The 18,896-nt window shown below is 39.1% G+C and overlaps 1 protein-coding gene across 2 annotated transcripts; it reads left to right on the top strand.

The window, feature by feature from the left end:
* Positions 1-1,499: 1,499 nt before the first annotated feature.
* On the top strand, positions 1,500-17,896 carry G-TMT (gamma-tocopherol methyltransferase). Of its 2 annotated transcripts, none has more exons than XM_008804742.5 (6): positions 1,500-1,877; positions 15,681-15,850; positions 16,029-16,133; positions 16,823-17,026; positions 17,338-17,440; positions 17,531-17,896. In XM_008804742.5, the coding sequence occupies exons 1-6, from the start codon at positions 1,532-1,534 to the stop codon at positions 17,632-17,634; spliced, it is 1,032 nt and encodes a 343-aa protein (XP_008802964.2). In that variant the 5' UTR covers positions 1,500-1,531; the 3' UTR covers positions 17,635-17,896. The 2 variants fall into 2 exon arrangements, with proteins under 2 accessions (XP_008802964.2, XP_038982876.2); XM_039126948.2 differs by lacking the exon at positions 1,500-1,877 and adding an exon at positions 11,963-12,410.
* The last annotated feature ends 1,000 nt before the right edge of the window (positions 17,897-18,896 follow it).

Raw genomic sequence — 18,896 nt, 5'->3', positions numbered from 1 at the left:
CCTTAGTCTCGAACTTTGTTTCCTGGGATAGCTTAAGGAGGAGCATCTCTTTGCATTTTTATTGGTTTTGACTTTGTAGTTCTGAGTGGTTTTCCATCGCTAATCAATGTGTTCCGAAGAAAAAGATTTATGACAAGAGGCAACCATGCCATTGTGGCCGACTTGAACTCAGTGGGGCATTTCAAGTTGGCTCGAGATGATTGGGAACTTGATCAAGTAGAATTGGCTGCTCCGAGCTTAAAGGTGATTCGGAGACCTATTTGAACTATAAGTTAGAGGATCAAATGTCTGGTTGCAATTTAGAGCTTTAAGGTAAGTTAGAGCTTGGAGGTGATCCCATGGCTTGTCCCATGTGATATGAAGTCTATTAAATTTGATGCATCTCAAAACTGATTTGAGGCGACGAAGCAAACTGATCAATAAAAGCTTGACATCTAGTCGCGAGCTGACTATTCAAATTTTGTTACATGATCGACCTTGAAAGCGCATGGAGAATTCTTCATATGTCAAACTCTTCCCCTAGCAGGCCGAATGGGAAGTTGTGAAAGGATGTTAACCTTAGATTGAGAATTTTAGGACGAAAAATTCGGCTCTTAACCTGAAATTGTATTTACCCATCAAGAAAGTTGTGTACCAGCCTCCTATCAAGCGTCAAAGTAAACCGAAACACCAAGATTCCTCAATTTTGTGGAGGGAGTTTTTTTTTGCCTGTCCCTTAGTTAATCTTAGTAACTAACTTCAAAGATCATTTTAAATTTTTTTAAACTCAAAAAGTACCAAATAAAATTGAGAGAATATATGTATTTTTTTTGCTAAATTTTATGAAAAAATAAAAAATCTACTTCTCTAGCAACAAAAAATAATAATAATTTTACAGTACTCAAAAAATTGTAATTATTACTCAAAAATAACAATATCTCCAAATCTTGGCTGTTACAGCAACAGTGACTTGGGCACTGTCCCGAAAATCATATCCTTTTGTCTAATAAGCGAAGAAACCCGAGTTCCAATTATGCAACTCCAATTATTTGATACGGGTGATTATAATATGGAGTTTTCACTCCCTCTCTCTTAAAAAAATAAAGAGAGAGAGAGAGAGAGAGAGAGAGAGTGGTTTGCTTAAATTAATCCTGTAAATCATAATTATTGTGATGGATTTCTTTGATCATTAGATTGGAAAGTAATATATAATCAGTATAATTAACAACATCAAATTATTTGCCAAGTCATTGCAATTTTCTTTGCCCCAGCATGGAAAATTCGAACTCAAAAATATAATTTAATTCTAATAAAAACATAAAAAAATCAATTAATGGCTGCATATATTTTGCTCAAATAACATGTCATTTGGAAGCCCATCATATATGTATGCACTCAACTTCGCTCACACTTTCCAAATAAAACTGTTTCAAGTATTTGTGGTACGGAAATGGAATGGTCATTAATAAGTGGCTCAAAAAAGGGCAAAAAAAAGTGGCTTATAAAAGGACACCAAGGCAAAGCTCACTGCTCCAAAAGAAAACCCCAACCAATGAGCTCTCTCCTCCGCACCTGCGAGCCACCGCCCCATCGACTCCGGTTCTCCCTCCCCAGCCGCAGCCGGCTCGGCGGGAGGACGGCGACGCCCTCCCGACTCCTGCCGTCGGCCCGATCTCGCCGGCTAGTGGCAGCCACGGCGGCGATGACGACGGCGTCCGGCGAGCTGGGGAAGGGGATCGCGGAGTTCTATGACGAGTCGTCGGGTCTGTGGGAGAGCATTTGGGGGGACCACATGCACCACGGCTTCTACGACGCCGGAGCTCCGGCGACGATCACCGGCCACAGGGCGGCCCAGATCCGGATGGTGGAGGAGGCGCTCCGCTTCGCCGCCGTTCCAGGTATCCCCTTTCTTTCTTTCTTTCTTTCTTCGGCTGTGTCCGGTTACCGGGTGTAAACAGACCTTTTTTCTAGCTCGCGGAGTGCCAGCTTCCTCCCCCCTGGTTAAAGAGCGTATGTTGAGTGATGGGCCGCGTAGGCAGCCATCCGTACCCATTTCTTTCACTGCCTAAAAGCCTCTCGTTATTCCGTTGTAACTGCCTTCCAAGGATGGCTCTAACGGCCGCCGTATAATGGCCGCTACATCTTAACGCGCCCAATGTAGCGCTGGCATGGAACATAACCCCTTAAGAACAGTAAAATTAAAATTATATTTCTGCTGATTATGACATCATTTTTAGGATTAGTACCCAACTTGGTTTTATCTTATATCTTATCTAAAGTAAAATTATTATTATTATTTTCTTGGTCCGGCTCGCTGTACTTTAATACGAGCTGTATAAACTGCTGCAATACCAAAAAAAATTAATAATTTTTATTAAAAAACCAATTATAGCCGCTAAATTTAGTTAGAAATAGTAGCCATCCAAACTCAATCTTAAATTAAGATCATGAGAGACGTGTTAGATTTGAGGGAATAGTTAGCAATGAAGGCCACTCATCATGGATAGTTAATAGGTATTACATAGAATTATAGGTTAGGGTAGGCCCATATTTTTAAATACCTAAGAATAGCTTTAGAGTGGGCAGGCCTTTTTTTTTTCTCTCCCTATGGGATTTGAGCCAGCCCACTCCAAAGCTACTTTTAGATATTTTTTAAATATATAGTCCTGGTCTAGCCTAGCCTATAATCTTATGATTTTGCTGGTTATACTAGCCCAACCTACGAATTCCATAGGATTTTCAGCTCAATCATCCAAACGAGCCCTAAATGATTTTTGTGCAGGCCCGGAGTCGAAATCCTGGCCAATTTCAATCTAGGTCAAGCTTGTGATGAACTTTTAAAACCTGGACTATATTTGGGCTTGGGTCCGACCTGGTCCATTAACCTTAGGCTGGTTTGAGTATCAGTAAATTTTAAGATACAGCTGAATAATAATAATATGGTACTAGGGCTTTTCTTTTACTGTCCAATTGTTTGCCATGTATGCGTGATTAGAATGAATCTTGCTGATATCACTGTTATTGTTGAGTGTCCCTTGTGTCTCCAATTTAGGAGCTTGTTTAAACTGTGATCAAGCAATGTGTAGCACGATATCTACCTTGTCTAAGTTGCTATGTGAATCCAACTATTCAAGATTAATGTGCTAGTAGTTATAGCAACAGACTCAAGTTGGATCTTTCACAGTTCCAATACCATGGAACACAAGTGCACTTTAGTGAAAATTTTAATCAGGAGGAGGTCATGGGAAAACTGTCTAGTACACCTTGCAGGCAACGTCTGCTCCAATAATTTGTGCCAATTAGCATGAGGATGATGGATCTTAAGGTTGTCTTGATCTAATATTTGTGACCCAGTAAGTATTAAATGGGAGAAAGGATGTTAGACAGTCAATGTGGAGACAACATATTATCAAAGAGGACTAGGAGATGATGAGCAGGGGAATTGACATTCTCAGTTATTAGGGAAGTAATGGATTGAAACTGTTTTAAAGGAAATAGTGTCATCTTGGTTCACTTGGACATCTATCTTTTCAAGCCTGTCATCATTCTGTTTAAAGGTATTAGAGTTATCATTTATCTTTTGCAGTTCCTTTTGATATCGTATGGTTTTGTTTAGTTTTGTTTCTATTGCTTTACATGTTGGTCATAGCAATGACACCATCATGTGAGATTTTCTCGGTAAAGTGTTTTCTTTAATGGTGGATTTGGTATCTATCTGTTCTATTCTTCCTTATCTTATTCCTTTTTATTTATCTCCATCTGTCGCTAATGAAGTTTAGAGATCATCAATGATTTACATACTATCTGTTGGAGGAAAAGGATTGGAAAGCTCATAGGATTCAATTTTTTAAGGATATGAAATGAACTATGGTGGATACAAAAGCGATTCACATACCTGCTATTAAATTTATCGAAAATATAGAATTAGAAATATGTATAAACAGGACAGCGAAGTACTATAGGAACAATTGCTAAGCTAATGATAGCTTATAAAAAATGCATTTACCCTCATACTATCAGTTCGACGTAAGCAAACATGGAAATGGGTAAGGGAATCAGTTTTTGATGCATTTTTGCAGTCAAGTACAAGAAATGATAGTTTTCTCTGCAAGACTAGTGTTGGAACTTAGAACTAGTTGGTGATGCATTTTTTGGGAGATCAAGCTTGTGTTTCTATTTGCACTCGTTGCCCAACTTGTGTTCTACTTTCATGACAAACAAAATATGGGATGGTTAGGTATTGTTACTATAATTGATGGTAACATATAAATTGGCTTGAAGATGATGCTGCATGAGGCATGTACATTGCATGATGAGATGGCTGTAGGAAAATTTATCATAATCAAAACGGATAGAAATAAACTTACTTCTTGTAGATCGGGTTGTATCATCACCTTTCGGTCGAATCACAAGTCGTAAATGTAATTACAGAATTGAAAAATGCTTGTTGATCACAACTCAAGAACTTCTTTTGCCTAGAAAATATGGAGAAAGATCACTCTGCTTTTGGTTTTCTTTATACATTATTCTTCCCCTTTTTTTATTTTGCGACTGCCTATATATATAGAGGCAAAAAATAACTGCCTTTGGCAGTTACAGATATTTTGAAGGGTTATTTTTCTTCAAATAAAATGGATCTGATCGACCCATCATGGGTGGATCGATCCGACTCCAAACCAATATCTCCAACTCGCATATGATGGGCTTGACACGATCCCATAGCACTAAGCAACACAATGAGAAGCAAAGTTTAATGGTGTTACCTTCTTCAACTCGTTGCACTCACGAACAAAGTGGCCTAACTTTTGGCAATGGTAATACCTCATTTTGGTCTTGTCTCTCTTTTTGCCATAATGCCTGTCACCTTTATGGTGATTAGTTTTGTTCCTTTTGGGTTCTCTTCCAATCTGCTTCCCCTTTTTGCCTCTATTCCAGCCACGCCTATGCTTGGAGCCCGAAGCTCCCTGCGCGCCATTTTCAGCCATATATGCAAGACTAGAAGCCCTTACTGTTCCAAGTCGCTCATCTTCTAGCTCAATATAGTGGGTAGTATCAACAAAGGCCTTTATACTATCATTATGGGTTAGATTTATCTTCATATGTTTCCAATTATCGGAAAGAGACCTAATTAAAGCTTGTACTTGTTGCTCATCCGTGAGAATATGACCAACTGATTTTAACTCCCTAATCATATTAGCTATCTCTCTTAGATGTTGTTTAATTGTATAATTGAGACGTTTTTTGTATGTGTCAAATGTTATAGTCAGCTATCGGAGTTTGGTCATGATGGTTCCCCCAAACTTATCTTTCAAATATATCCACATATCATGAGTAGTTGGAAATTGCTCGCATCCACAGATGAGATCATCAATTATGGAGTTTATTAAAATTCCATGAGCTAAAGTATCCTTTTGTTTCCATGCTTGATAAGCCTCCAGATCTCTTATATACTGAGCACTACTCCCTTTACCAAGATCATTTATTTTCAAATAAATGGATTCAAGTACTTGCTGTTCCTTAAGAACATACTGGATCTTATGGTGTCATATATTGTAATTGTCACCATCCGGTTTTTTGCCATTATTCAGATCAGCTATTGTATTCTTTAATGTCATGGTCTACCAAGTAACAAAAGACATTAATCAATACTCAAAATACACACACGTCTAACTCTGTGCACATATAAATTAAATCAATGATAATTTTACATAAGTATATATTCAAAAGTTCAGTATGTTTCCAATCATCATCTGTAAAACAAATGTTCCATTACCATGTATTTAATTGCATTGCACAAAGAACAATGCTCAAATGAGAGTTTCCATCACAATGTTATTTCAGCTCCCACTTAAAATGATATTTCCATATAATCAACATTAACTAAATGCACATAACATTTAATTATGAAAATACCAAATAGGACAAATTACATAGAGCATACACATTAAACTATATGTGTTCACAAGCAATACAAATTTCATCCTACTTCATATATAGTTTCTATGTAATGCACAAACAATATGTGTACATTAATCTCCGCCTTTAAAAGTTCGAGACACTAGTATTTTTTTATTGATTAAATTACTTGCAAATTTATGTCCCATTTTTTCTATCCAAGAGTATAGGCCAATACAATCTTTTGTATTTGAACAAACGGAGAATGTTGCAGCACGCTTTGCAGCATTTTGCACATTTAACTCCAAATCATGTTCCTACTTATAGCACAAAATTCTTTTCACAACTTTGTACTCATTTCCAAGAAATTCCAATTGTGCCCAAATATTGTTAACCATTGTAGCCTAACGGGCCGGTGAGGACCTACATAATCCTTCAACTTTTTCTTCTTCTAATGGAATAAAATTAGCTATTCAATGTTCATTATTAATTTATGTTGCCCAAGGTGACAACCCAAGAGGGGGGGTGAATTGGGTTTTCTAAAAAATTATGTTCCCTAATTTTTTTACTTTGAATTGAATGCAGCGGAATGATAAGATGTTATTTACTTAAGCTCTAGGCAATTACAAGTAAAGCAGTGGAAAATTAAGCTAGAGCAATTATATTGTGGCTTTAGGGTGCAATTGATCTAAAATTAACTTATAGTTGTATGATCAATTTTAATCTATGTGTATGGTAAGAATGGAGTGGAAGCTAAGCAAATTCTAAACAATCACTTATAACTCTATAGAAAACAAAGCTAGAGATATTACACAATCAAGTATGAATATAAGGCATGAAATACAAGAGATAAGGCATCACAAATACAAAGATGTATAGTGGTTCGGTGCACCCCAGCACCTACATCCACTCCCCAAGACCTCTTGGGAATTTCACTATAATCCCTCAGATTACAGCCGGTTGTTTTACAAGCTCACAACCTAACTTGTTGTTTTCACGAGATCACAACGAACTTGGTCGGTTTTCACAGGCTCACCGACTAGAACCAACCGATTGTTTTTCCGGGTTCACAATCAAACCCAGTTGGTTTTTTCCGGTTCACCAACCACAACCTTACACCGTTGGTTTTTCCTTTGGCTCACCAACAAACCTTAACCCCTTGATTCAATCCCTTGATTGAATCAAGTTACAAGATATTAGAACAAGAGTTTAAAACAAATACAAGCTTCTTAAACAGGCAGATATAACAATATAAACAAATAGAGTAAAGAGAAGAAGCCCTCAAACAAGTTTTGTAGATGAAGGAACTCGGCTTCTTCTTCACTCGACCCTCTTCTGATTTTGCACGAGGTAGAGGATCACTGAGGCAGTACACAGTTGGAGAGGAAGCTTTGGGATTCACTCGGATGCTCTTCTTCTCTCACTTTTGCTTTGAATGGCCCTTTTGTGCTTTTGGGAGGTTTCTCTTGAAATTTCTTTGAAATCTCTTCCCTATGCATTCTCTCCCACTTCCTTATCTTCTTCCCTTGCTCTCCCCTTGATTTTATAGCTTTAGAGGGAGTGGGGACAAAAATCTAGCCGTTAGAGACAAAAATAGAGTCGTTGGAGTTGAGAAAAAACTAGCCGTTATGCCTCCCAGCGTGTTCGAGTCGACTCGGCTAAAGTAGGAGTCGACTCGGCTGAAGTAGGAGTCGACTCGTGAATAGGAGTCTGCCGGCACTGTAGCTGGGAGTCGACTCGAGCACTGTAGCGCTGAAATTGGAGTCGACTCGAGCACTGTAGCGCTGAAAATCAAGTCTCTGTCTTTTTGTCTGTTCTCAGTCGGAGTCGACTCACAGAGTCTCGGAGTCGACTCGAGCACTGTTCCTTGAAACTCCAGAGTGCCAGAGTCGACTCTGAACTTCCAGGAGTCGACTCGACGACTATTCTTTTGAATCTTTCTTTGAATTTGCTCCTCCAACTTGAACCCTTTGAACTTAAAACTTGGGCCAATGAAGTATAACTTTTTTTCAACTTTTTGAGAGCTTTTGAGGCCTTCTTGTATTTTTCCAACTTGCTATGTTCCTTGCAAAACAAATTATCTTTCTTCTTGCAACACAAACATTAGTAATTATACTTCAAGATTTTGTGATCATCAAAATCAATCTTTAACTCAATCTTTGGGTCATCAATTTATCTACTTCTTTAAATTGTTGTTTAATGGTGTGATTTGGGTCTATTTCATAACATATCAAGATGTAGTATAATTCCTCAAACTCATAGGGCAACATCCTTCTATTATACTCGGCGGCAGTTCTTAATAGAGATGGGCATCGGGCCGTGCCGGGCCTGGCCCGGCCCAGGCCCACCAGGCCACAGAGCAAATGGGTCGTGCCTGGCCCGACCTGTTACTAAACAGGCCGTGCCTGGCACAACCCGCTTAACCTAAAGGCTAAGCCCGGCACGGCCCTAGGCCCATGGGGTGGCGGGCCATGCCGGGCCCAGCATGGGCCGTGCCGTCCAAAAAAAAAAAGCCGTTATGGGGCTATTTTTTTGGCTCATAACGACTATTTGTGGCTTTTTACCCATTTTGCCCCTCCCAACAACCATAAAACGGCTAATTTAAGGAGTATTTGGAGGGGGGAAATTGGCCCGCGGGCCAGAAATCTTTAACCCAGCCCGGCCCCCTTTTATGAGCCGTGTCTAGCCCGCTTCGTGCCGGGCCATGGGCGGCCCGGCCCAATGCCCACCTCTAGTCCTTAAAGCATTTTTAGCTTTTGTTTTCTTCGCTATGGCAATTTCCATTCGGCTTTCTGGACTTCAGTTCTCCTGCCTCTTTTTCTCTTTTTATTATGCTGTGAAGATGTCATCTACCCCACATGAGAAAATACTAAGGGCTATGCAGAGGCTATTAAGAAAAATTCAACTACTAAGAAAACATAATTTAATACTTGATATGAAAGAGCATTAAATTTAAAAAAATTCCAAGACTAGAATCACAATTTTTTGATTAATATATAATTTATTATATTTTTTTGAAGGAAAAAAAATGAAAAATAATGCCCTTCGTATGTTTTCCAAGAGTATAAAGTCCTAAATGTAAGTAGTGTCTTTCACTACCGGACTTCAACTCCCTAGAACATGAAGCCTAGAAGCCACCAGAAATTGTTTTAGAATTTTTAAATTCCAAAAATAATTTTTCTATCATTTTCTTCTCATTCCGAAATAAAAATAATAATAATTTATTTTATGTTTAGAAAAATAAAATAAATGACACAGAAAGATTCAGTAAATTGACATGAGTCCATTGGTGTGGTCAAACTTTGAGTTTGATATCCCTATGATGAAGACTAAATCACACTCTTCTATCCATCTTTTTTTTTTTCTTAAGCCAACAAAATTTCAGAAATTTTAAAAACTTTCAGCCCTTATAACTTTCTCAATTCTTGTCGAAAAATTATGAATTTTATATGCAAGAAGCTTGTGAAAAGATCTTCCAATGATACCAAAATCATGTAAAAATATACATCATACACAAAGTTATAAATTTTCAAAGTTTCAAATCCGGTAACTAGGATTTGAGTTTTTTCTCACCAAAGTGAGAGTTGGATCCTAAAACTTGTAGGGTAACTTCATCTATATGTTGGCTACATCCATGTAAATTTTCATATCAAAATAACATGTATACAAAGTTACCATTTTTGATCTAAAACTCTAGTTTATGTGGATTATTCTCAAAACAGTGACCACATCATTATTTTAATTCACAAATATGCTAGAACACAACCCTAAATGCTCTGATACTAATGTAGAAAAATTTATCATAATCAAAATGGATCGAAACAAACTTACTTGCTGTATCACTAGCTTTCGGTCGATCACAAATCATAAGTGTAATTGGGTTTTCTTGGTACGTTATTCTCCCTCCTTTTTTTCTTTTCTTTTGTTTTGCAACTACCTATATATATAGAGGTAGAAATTAACTGCCTTTGGCAGTTATCAGTCATCCGAGAGATGTTTTGAAGGGTTGTTTCCCTTCAAATAAAACGGATCGGGTCGGCCCATCATGGGCGGATTGACCCGACTCCAAAAAACCAACATGGCCTTTAGCACATGTGACTTGGTAAACCTCAGATTATTGCACCACAAGCCATGTCATGGTAGCTTTAACAAGATATGCTGTTATGGTGTCTACTTCTATATAAGCAGATAGAATCCACTAGGTTTAAGATCGACTGCATTTCACTTGCATCTTTTGTCCTCTATTTTCATAAAAGATTTGTATCATCTACTTCTCCATCCTAGCTTGCTACTGAGAAAATCATAACCAGCTAATGACTTGATTTATTCATGAAGCTTGAACCACATACCTTCTGCATCTTTCAGAGTTGGTATCTGACATCTAGTCCTACTTGCATCTGGATTGAAACCATTTACCAATTGTGTTGTCTTCTTAGAGATGGATGGATAAAGATTGGAATCTTTAGTGCATAAGATCCAGCAGGTATTGTCATAGAAATTAATTTTCTATAAAAGTCCCTTGTCTTTCACAAACATTCTCTAGTGGTTTCGCTGTCCAACTTTCCCTTGTATATTAGATTGCTTTTTAGCAACGCTAGCGTAAGATGTGGAGCTTCATTAATGATCCTATTGGCCTGAACACTGCAGAGGCCATGGACAAACAAACGGGCAAAAACTAACATCAGTGTTGGGCTAAGGGACTTTTTCGAGCAATAAATCTAAGTTTCTGAATCATTTCTCCAAGCCTTTTTTTTTTTTTTTTTGGCCAGCATGTAGCATTTCAATATCCAGCCTTCTTAACAATACTGTATATTTTAAAGAGTGCAGAAAGCCACCAAGGTGGTAGCACGATAGGAACGGGGCTAAGATTTTACCGAAGTGGCCCAAGTTTGAAATGCGCGGGCGTTGATTAAATGTGGGGACCAGATGCCCCCTGCCTGGTTTGTCCAATGAAATCGCCATCTGATCCGCCGGTACTGAGGTGGCGCTGGGATGACGTACTCACACATGGGGCAACTCACGGATCGGAGAGGATATGAGTAAAGGATGGCCATCCCGTCTATCCGCATCGAATATTTTTTAGTAGAAGGAGAGTTCAGTGAAGACTGCTATGCGGACGGGTGGGGCTACCCTCCAATCCGCCTAAGAAAAAAAAAAAAAAAATTGTGTGCAGAAAGCTTGAATATTTTAAAAGAGCCATGCCATGTCATCTGAACTTCTTTATTCTGTCTCATTATGATCTCTCTTCGAAGACACGCATGACTGCTTCCTTCTTCTTCTTGGCAACTCTCTCATCCCCACGACATCAACATGACTGCTTAACATTTAGGTCTTCTGACGCATCTATAGATCAAGTCACATGATAAGAATATCTTGTCCTTCATCTGAAGGAACCCATAATTGAACTCTTTCAGTTTCCTTGTTGCTTCCTCGCTGGTCCAAGTCACATGACAAGAGTACGTGGTACTTACTGCCTTTTTTTTTTTTTTTTTTTGGCTCTGTACAGCCTTCAATCTTTTTGTTAACAGATTTGCTTCAGCTGAAAATATACTGAAGTAAATATCTGTTTTTTAAAGATGCAAAAAAAAAAAATCAAATCTTTGCATTTCCTAAATATAACTTATCTTGTCGATGCTACTTTTTTTTTGTTTGTTTTTTTTTGATACAACGGTGGTATCCTCTCTAGCTTTAATCTCTCAAGGACTTATGCTGAAAAAAACAGCTGAAATTATTGGTTGGCCCAGCTCCACCAGATTTAGACACATCCATGTTCAGTTTCTTTTTTATCCTTTGTTTGCGTCCGCTTTTTTGCGGTTGGACCGATCTACCGCTGCGCTGCTGGAGCTATTCTTTCTCTCCACCTCCTCCAGTTGGGACGTCAAAAAATAAAAAAAATAAAAAAAATAAAAATGATGAAGCCGGGGCGTCGGGTCCGACCTTCGTCGGCATCGATTCTGCTGCTATCCGGTTGCACAAATCTCAAAGCAAGATGAGTGATCTGATGGTCCAGGTCGCGAAAGAACGGAAATCGGTCTTTCGCGCCAGAGATACTAACTCGAAAAGTACCGTTTTTTTTTTTTTTTCGGTTACTTGCTACTTGCTACTTGCCCCCAGCCCGACTCCCTTTGCGTGACACCCTACTCGTCCCCACCGCCGCCACCACGGCCGCTCTCTTTCTATAAATCTAAAATCCTTCATGCTTTCCCTTCTCATCCCCATCTGTTTGTCATCGTTATTTGATTCCGATATGGATGCGGTGCTACGGACTGAGCACTCGCCGTTCCTCGGCATGTACGACGTCCCGGCGGAGTACGCACCGACGCCGGCGGCCGGGCGGGTGGCGGAGCGAGAGGAGGAGGAGCTCAAGAAAGGGATCGCTGAGCTCTACGACGAGTCGTCGGAGATGTGGGAGAGACTGTGGGGGGACCACATGCACCACGGCTTCTACGAGAGGGATGCGTCGGTCTCTCTCTCCGACCACCGTCTCGCCCAGGTCCGGATGGTCGAAGAAGCCCTCGCCTTCGCCGGAATCACAGGTCTATCACTCTCTTCCCGCTTTCAATGCCGGCCGATATATTGTTTAGTATTGGTATCCCCCCACCCCCCGATACGACGTATGAAGTGTCGGCCCTTGTTGCCAAAATTATGTTCGCGAACGTGATAAGATTAGGTTATAGATCAGTTCGACCTTTTTTTTTTTGGCTTTGCTTTTGAAGTAGAAAAGAGTAGAGAAGTATCTCGTTGTTTAGATGAGATTCTGTTTTGGTACCTTCTTAGAAAAAAGAAGTAAATTTGGGAATATAGGGGAGAGAGATAGAGAGAGAGAGGGAAGGAGACGCTCTTTATTCTGGCCACTTTTTTTTAATGGTAATGGATTGATGAAGGATTAAAATAAGAGCCTTTAGAATATAACCATAGTTTTGGATGCCTCTTGTTTGTTATATGATGTATGCGTGTTTGCTACGAACTCGAGTGATGCCCGTTATTTGACATCGTCACTGTTCATTAGAATATAATGATATCTCAAATCCACATGGCAGCTTGGAAAAAATAATCATTCAGCGAATATAGATTTAAGAGCAACCAATATGTTATTCCCGAATGAATCCACTTTATTTTTCTCGTTAGGATCTTTTGTTTTGGGTTATTAACATTCATGAAACCTTAGAATAATAGATTAATTGCTGTTTTTTTATGGTAAAAGGTGATTCTGATAATCAGAAAATAAAGATTAAAAGGAGATAAGGGTTGCCTGGATTCCTGTGTCAGTGGCTATGATTAAAAGATGGGGAACCTGAATGACTGTCTGTCCTCATGGGCAATTAAACTAAAATGGGGAACAGGTTATTTTGTCGATGGTGTGAACGTCCCCACCAAGACAATGGTGGAGCACATGGGAGCTCCACTTGATCTCTGTTGCGTGTCTAGTTTCCAAAATTTGGCTTCTAACCATATGATTCGTTAAAATATTCTTGTTCGTATGTTTAAGCACTGCTACTATCAGACAATTAACACATTTTCCTTTTGTTTACTACGAACAGCAAGCAACCAGAAAAACATTTTAATGTTTGTGTGGTTATATGACGGCATGTTATATATGTTTTTATAGTAAGATTGCTATAGATGTTATAATACTTGGATTGTTTGTGTTAGGCTGTGTGTGTACATTTGCATGTATGTGTATGTATATAGGCATCTCTCTTAATGGGTTGTATACCGTATAGGACTCGGATGTAGTTCTCTCCTTCAAAAGTGTCCTAGTTTGATGAAGATATTCTCTCTCATAATCTTGCAACCTCAGTTGCCTAGTCAGTATTCTTTCATGCATGCTTTGCTATTATGCATAGTATCCTCTGTTATTTGTATGCCTTTCTACACCTTGGATCTGCCTCATCTGCACCTCCTTCACTGTGATCAGACCATGCCTCTTGCACATCTCTTTTTTGTTTCGCATTTGCCTACTTTCATACATCTTAGCTTACTTGCCGATATCAGTGTCCTTAATTTGTCCATATCATGGCTTTAAATCTCATATAACCCTTTGTTAGTTTGAGGGAGGTGGCAGATTGTAAATGTATAAGCAAATTGCTAAACTCGTGCAATTTATTGTCTATAAGATTCAGATGGAGTATATATCTTGATACGGATACTTGTTCATTTATCCTTTTATGGTTCTGTATGTATGTAAAAGCAGGACACCTGTTCAAAACCAAACATGGTGAAGTTGATATGGCTTCATGTGTTTGATATCATACCTGTGATGCTCATTGGCAGGGACTTCTTGTTTGTACTGGCTTATATTTGGTCACTCTCTTTGAACGTAATGCATCTATCAGGACTGTCAAAATTTCTTGTTTCGCATGATATTGTGTGCATGGAGCTCCTAATGTGCCTTATATCTCGTCACATATTATGGTTAACTCAGTTTAGTGGACACTAGGATTGAACCACTACTAAGCAAGAAATCTAACAATTGGTAAAAGAGAAGCTGGTTTATTATACAGGATATAACATAGCCTCTTCTTAAATTCTCATTTTTTAAGTATCATCAGATCTGTTTCCAAGTCTATGTACACCAACATATAATATGGTCCACCTGCATTGTATAGGACTTGCAATTTTGTTTTCTAAAAATCCTTGTGAATTTGTCTCCGTAGGTTTACCTTCAAATACAATGGAACTTCCATGTTGATCAGTTAAAGTTATTTACTTCACATGATTCTTGAATATACTCTTATGTTGGTAGTTTCCGATCTCCCTCATAATTGACCATTATATATTTTTGGCTCGGTTGAGTAACCAACTGCATCTCCTGGCTTAGTGAATTGAACAGAAGTGAAGATGGGATTTATACCATACTGAGATCTGATGGATGGAGAACTGAATTGGTCATTTATATTAGATTGCAATTAAAAACCTTCCCACTAAAGGCCTAAATTTGGATCCCTTTGAGCTCTGTTTTTTCTGATCCATCAAGAGACATATGCATCACCCCTGAGCCCTAGTCAAATTTATTTGGTGGGAGGTGCTGAAAACCACTAATTTCACATTCTTCTTTTGCCTCGATGTCCTGTAGAGTCTCTGTAGCTACACTGAAGTACACTAATATCTGTTTGGGGAATACTGTAAGTGCACTGACAGCAAGTGTAAGGTTTTAGTCTTCAGGATCTGGCCATTTTGGTTGTCTTCTTTAATGGGATCTCCAACACCATCCTCCAAGTTGTCCCCCCATCCACCACCATATTTTCATCTGAAGGGTGTGTTCCTGTTTCCTCATTTCACATAGAACAGCAGAAGGACCTCTTTCAATTCGACTCTGGAAGTTCTATGGAATGTGTGTTTTTTTCTCCCTCCAAAGGTTGCTGTGGTAAACGGGCGCAAAATAGCCCAATATATGATATCAGATGCCCTTCAGTTTGTTAACTGACAAGTTAAATGTGATCATAGCATGTGAAGATGAGAAATTGGAACTTGTCAATCACCAACTCATTACTTCCCTCAAATTTCACATGTTGTTCCTCCTTACAGTATCTTTTCTGTCATTTGTCTCATTTTATTTAGAGTTTAACTCAGTTATTCTTTGAATAGGATTCCCTGGTTAGCAGGATTTACACACCTATGTTCACCATATTATCTTCATGCAATGTCCTTAATAAGGGTGCTGTTTCAGAATAAATACAACTATAAACAAGAACAGATTGATCAAGTGTAATAATAAAAGCAGTCTCATCGGGAATTATATTCTTCAAAATGCTATCTGAACCTTTTGGCATGGTTCAGTTATTCTGTGGGTTCTATGCGTGCAGATGATCCTCTGAAGAAGCCCAAGAGAATAGTTGACGTTGGGTGTGGGATTGGAGGCAGTTCAAGATATCTGGCAAAGAAGTATGGCGCTAAATGTGAAGGCATCACCTTGAGCCCTGTCCAGGTTAAAAGGGCACAGGCTCTTGCCATTGCCGAGGGGCTAGAAGACCGGGTACACATATAGCCTCTCATTTCTTTCTTTTAGTTATTTTGGTACAGCATATCCACCTGAGCTTGTTATCTTGGAGAACAATTATGATTTACTTCCTATGTTACATCAAGAACTGGAGTTTGCTCTTTCATTTCGTCCTTCAAATTTTACTTTTAATGAGGAAAATGGGTGTGAGCAGGCGTCCTTCCAAGTTGCAGATGCTCTGAAGCAGCCTTTTCCAGATGGGCAGTTTGACCTAGTTTGGTCAATGGAAAGCGGTGAACACATGCCAGACAAACCAAAGGTAATACTATGTGTTTGTATGAGCAAAACATGCCTGGTTTTAGTTGGCGCATGCATGATAAGACTTTCATGCAATCTAGTTCTCTGTAGTCTCATATTTAATTTGTTTCAAATACTATTCTTATAAATGTGTGTCTAAAATTCCTCAAAAGTAAATGTTTGTCTAAAAAGGTTAAACTTGTGAGGGGAGAGAATCCTGGTCAATCGAGCTTTGTCTCTAAAATCCCCTTGAGATGAGTTACTAAGTTGCACAACCAGACATTCCATCTGGTGCCAATGCCTTTCATGCTGCAACTCAAACTGATTGGAGAACCTGCAATGTTAGATATAGCACTCTGCTCTTGAGATCTAGTGGGTTTGCAATCCTCTGATTGCAGCCTATTCTTGAAATCTTCATTGGAATTGCCCAAAATGTAAAGAACAGATGATTCGGATATGACTTTGTAATAATCAGGTATATTTCTCTTTCCCATTCTTCGTTCAGACTAGGAGCTGTCCTGATGGAGATCATGAGGTGTAGAGATAAGCTCACATAAGGTGGGCCTTCCAATTCAATAGAACCATAGTTTAAAATTTAAATCGGTGCATGGTCCTGTGAGACCATTTCCATAGGAACTACTTCACCGTAAAAGTGAAAAGTTGTGATGCTGCTCGGGTTTCATTATCTAATACAATCTACTTTTGTCTCAGTTTGTAGGTGAATTGGCACGTGTTGCAGCACCAGGAGCCACCATTATCATAGTTACATGGTGCCACAGGGATCTCTCACCCTCAGAAGAGTCATTGCAGCCCAATGAATTGAATCTCTTAAACAAGATATGCAATGCATATTATCTGCCAGCCTGGTGCTCAGCCAGTGATTATGTAAAAATAGCTCAATCCTTATCGCTTGAGGTAAAACGCATTACGTCACATAAGAGGCTTAAGAGCAATATACTTTTTTGACTATAATGGATCAACAAACAATATTTATAACTAGCCAATTAATTCTTCTGAAGAAAGGCTTTGGATGTATCAGTTACAAAATTATTAAACATCCATGGCATATATCAACTGAATCAGCTATTCATGTCATCGTATTTAATCACACGCAGGCTCAATCCACATGGGTCGAATTGGGTTAAAACAAGTATATAAAAACATAGTATGTATACTTACAAACATAGAGATTTGTAGAGTTTTAACTCCGCCTGTTTCTCTGACAGGACATAAAGACAGCTGATTGGTCAGAGAATGTGGCACCATTTTGGCCTGCGGTTATCCGATCAGCCTTGACATGGCAGGGTTTCACATCACTGTTACGATGTGGTAATCTCCTGACTCTATTTGAGATAACTGATAATCTGGCATTTGTCCTCTCCTTGTGACTGATGTGGCCTCATTGCTATGCCTCGCCAGGATGGAAGACCATTAAAGGAGCACTTGCAATGCCTCTCATGATCGAAGGTTACAACAAGAAGCTAATTAAGTTTGCCATCATTGCATGCCGTAAACCTATGTAGGTGTCTGATGTATCCTAATGCATAAAATGCACAAGCGCATAGCAGAAAATTAGTCCTTGCAAAGCCAGTTTGGTTGTATCATAAACCTTTCATGTTGCTTTCTTACAACAAATTTTTGGGCTCAAGGTACTTCAACTGAAAGCATGTGACATTAAATCTTGCTGTAATATGAGCTTAGACACATTGTGCCGGTGCCGATCAACAAATGGAGAAACGAAGACCAAGGTGGGTAATTGAATTAAATGGCGTTGTTTTGCACAAATATTATTGTCATCCATTCTTCAACTTTCGAGTGTATGATGCTGGACAAATAGGTATGTTGGTACCAGGGTGTTTTTGCATCACTTCTCTGGAATAACTGACATGAGGAGGCAGGGGAAAGAGGGAAAATAAGCACTTCTAAGAGTTGAGGAATGCCAATGTCCATCAAGAAAGATGGATTTGGCCTCCCAATCTGGGTGTCTTGGATTGCACCCTTCCTCCGGGCTGGACTGGCCTTACGAGCTGCTCTTTCCGGTTTTTTCTCTTCTGTCATCTCACAAAACTTCCATCCTGGCCCCAAAAAACTTTTCATATCTTTGAAACGTAAATCCATTGTAGATCAGAAGCAGAAACATTGCCTCCTCACCTGGCAGAAGCTGGAGAGAGATCAGACGCCACCTGGGAGAAAGAGAGAAGAGGTCGCTGCTAGGGAAAGAAAGGACCGCGGAATTTAACTATGAATGAATGTTTGCCTGTAGAAAACCTGCAGTCCCCCTAGCTCGTGGAAGAAAGAAACCTCGTCAACTCTACCTACCTTCGTATATAGCCTGAAAACTAAAGCCAGAAGTCCAGCTTTTTTTTTCTTCCAATTATCGTCTACTTTTACATGTGATCTTGTGGAGGCTGCTGCAGGTTTTTCATTCTTGTTTATTTCCCCTTTTTTTAATTCTTAACATGACTCAGCCACAAATTAAAAAAAAAAAAAAAATTCCCTTACGGTAGTAGCTCGCAAAGGAACATGAGGTACAACGCAAAAAAATGAAATAAAACAATATTTCCCTTATGATAGGGGTGGAATTTGCAAACAGACACCGAAAGAACAGCGGTAAGTACATCCCAAAAAATTAAAAAAATAGGTCCATGACCATATTTGAAACGCAAGATCAATTAAATAATAACAGGATGACTGTCTGCAGAAGCTGCTGCACAGATTTAAGACGTCAAAGTAAGCCTTTCAAATGAAGACATCAAAAGCTAGCTGTTTCACACTTGAATTGCAG

The sequence above is a fragment of the Phoenix dactylifera genome, chromosome 6 (assembly GCF_051530095.1).
Source record: "Phoenix dactylifera cultivar Ajwa chromosome 6, Ajwa_hap1_PhDact_Kaust_v1.1, whole genome shotgun sequence".
Taxonomy (NCBI): domain Eukaryota; kingdom Viridiplantae; phylum Streptophyta; class Magnoliopsida; order Arecales; family Arecaceae; genus Phoenix; species Phoenix dactylifera.
This window is presented reverse-complemented; position numbering and strand designations above follow the sequence as displayed.

What these genes read in the sequence shown, in the direction of transcription:
- G-TMT (XM_008804742.5), top strand. Translation starts at nt 1,532, where the DNA reads ATGAGCTCTCTCCTCCGCACCTGCGAGCCACCGCCCCATCGACTCCGG. An exon ending in ACATGCCAGACAAACCAAAG is followed by an intron (nt 16,134 to 16,822) that starts GTAATACTATGT and finishes CTTTTGTCTCAG; the next exon opens with TTTGTAGGTGAATTGGCACG. An exon ending in CTCAATCCTTATCGCTTGAG is followed by an intron (nt 17,027 to 17,337) that starts GTAAAACGCATT and finishes TTTCTCTGACAG; the next exon opens with GACATAAAGACAGCTGATTG.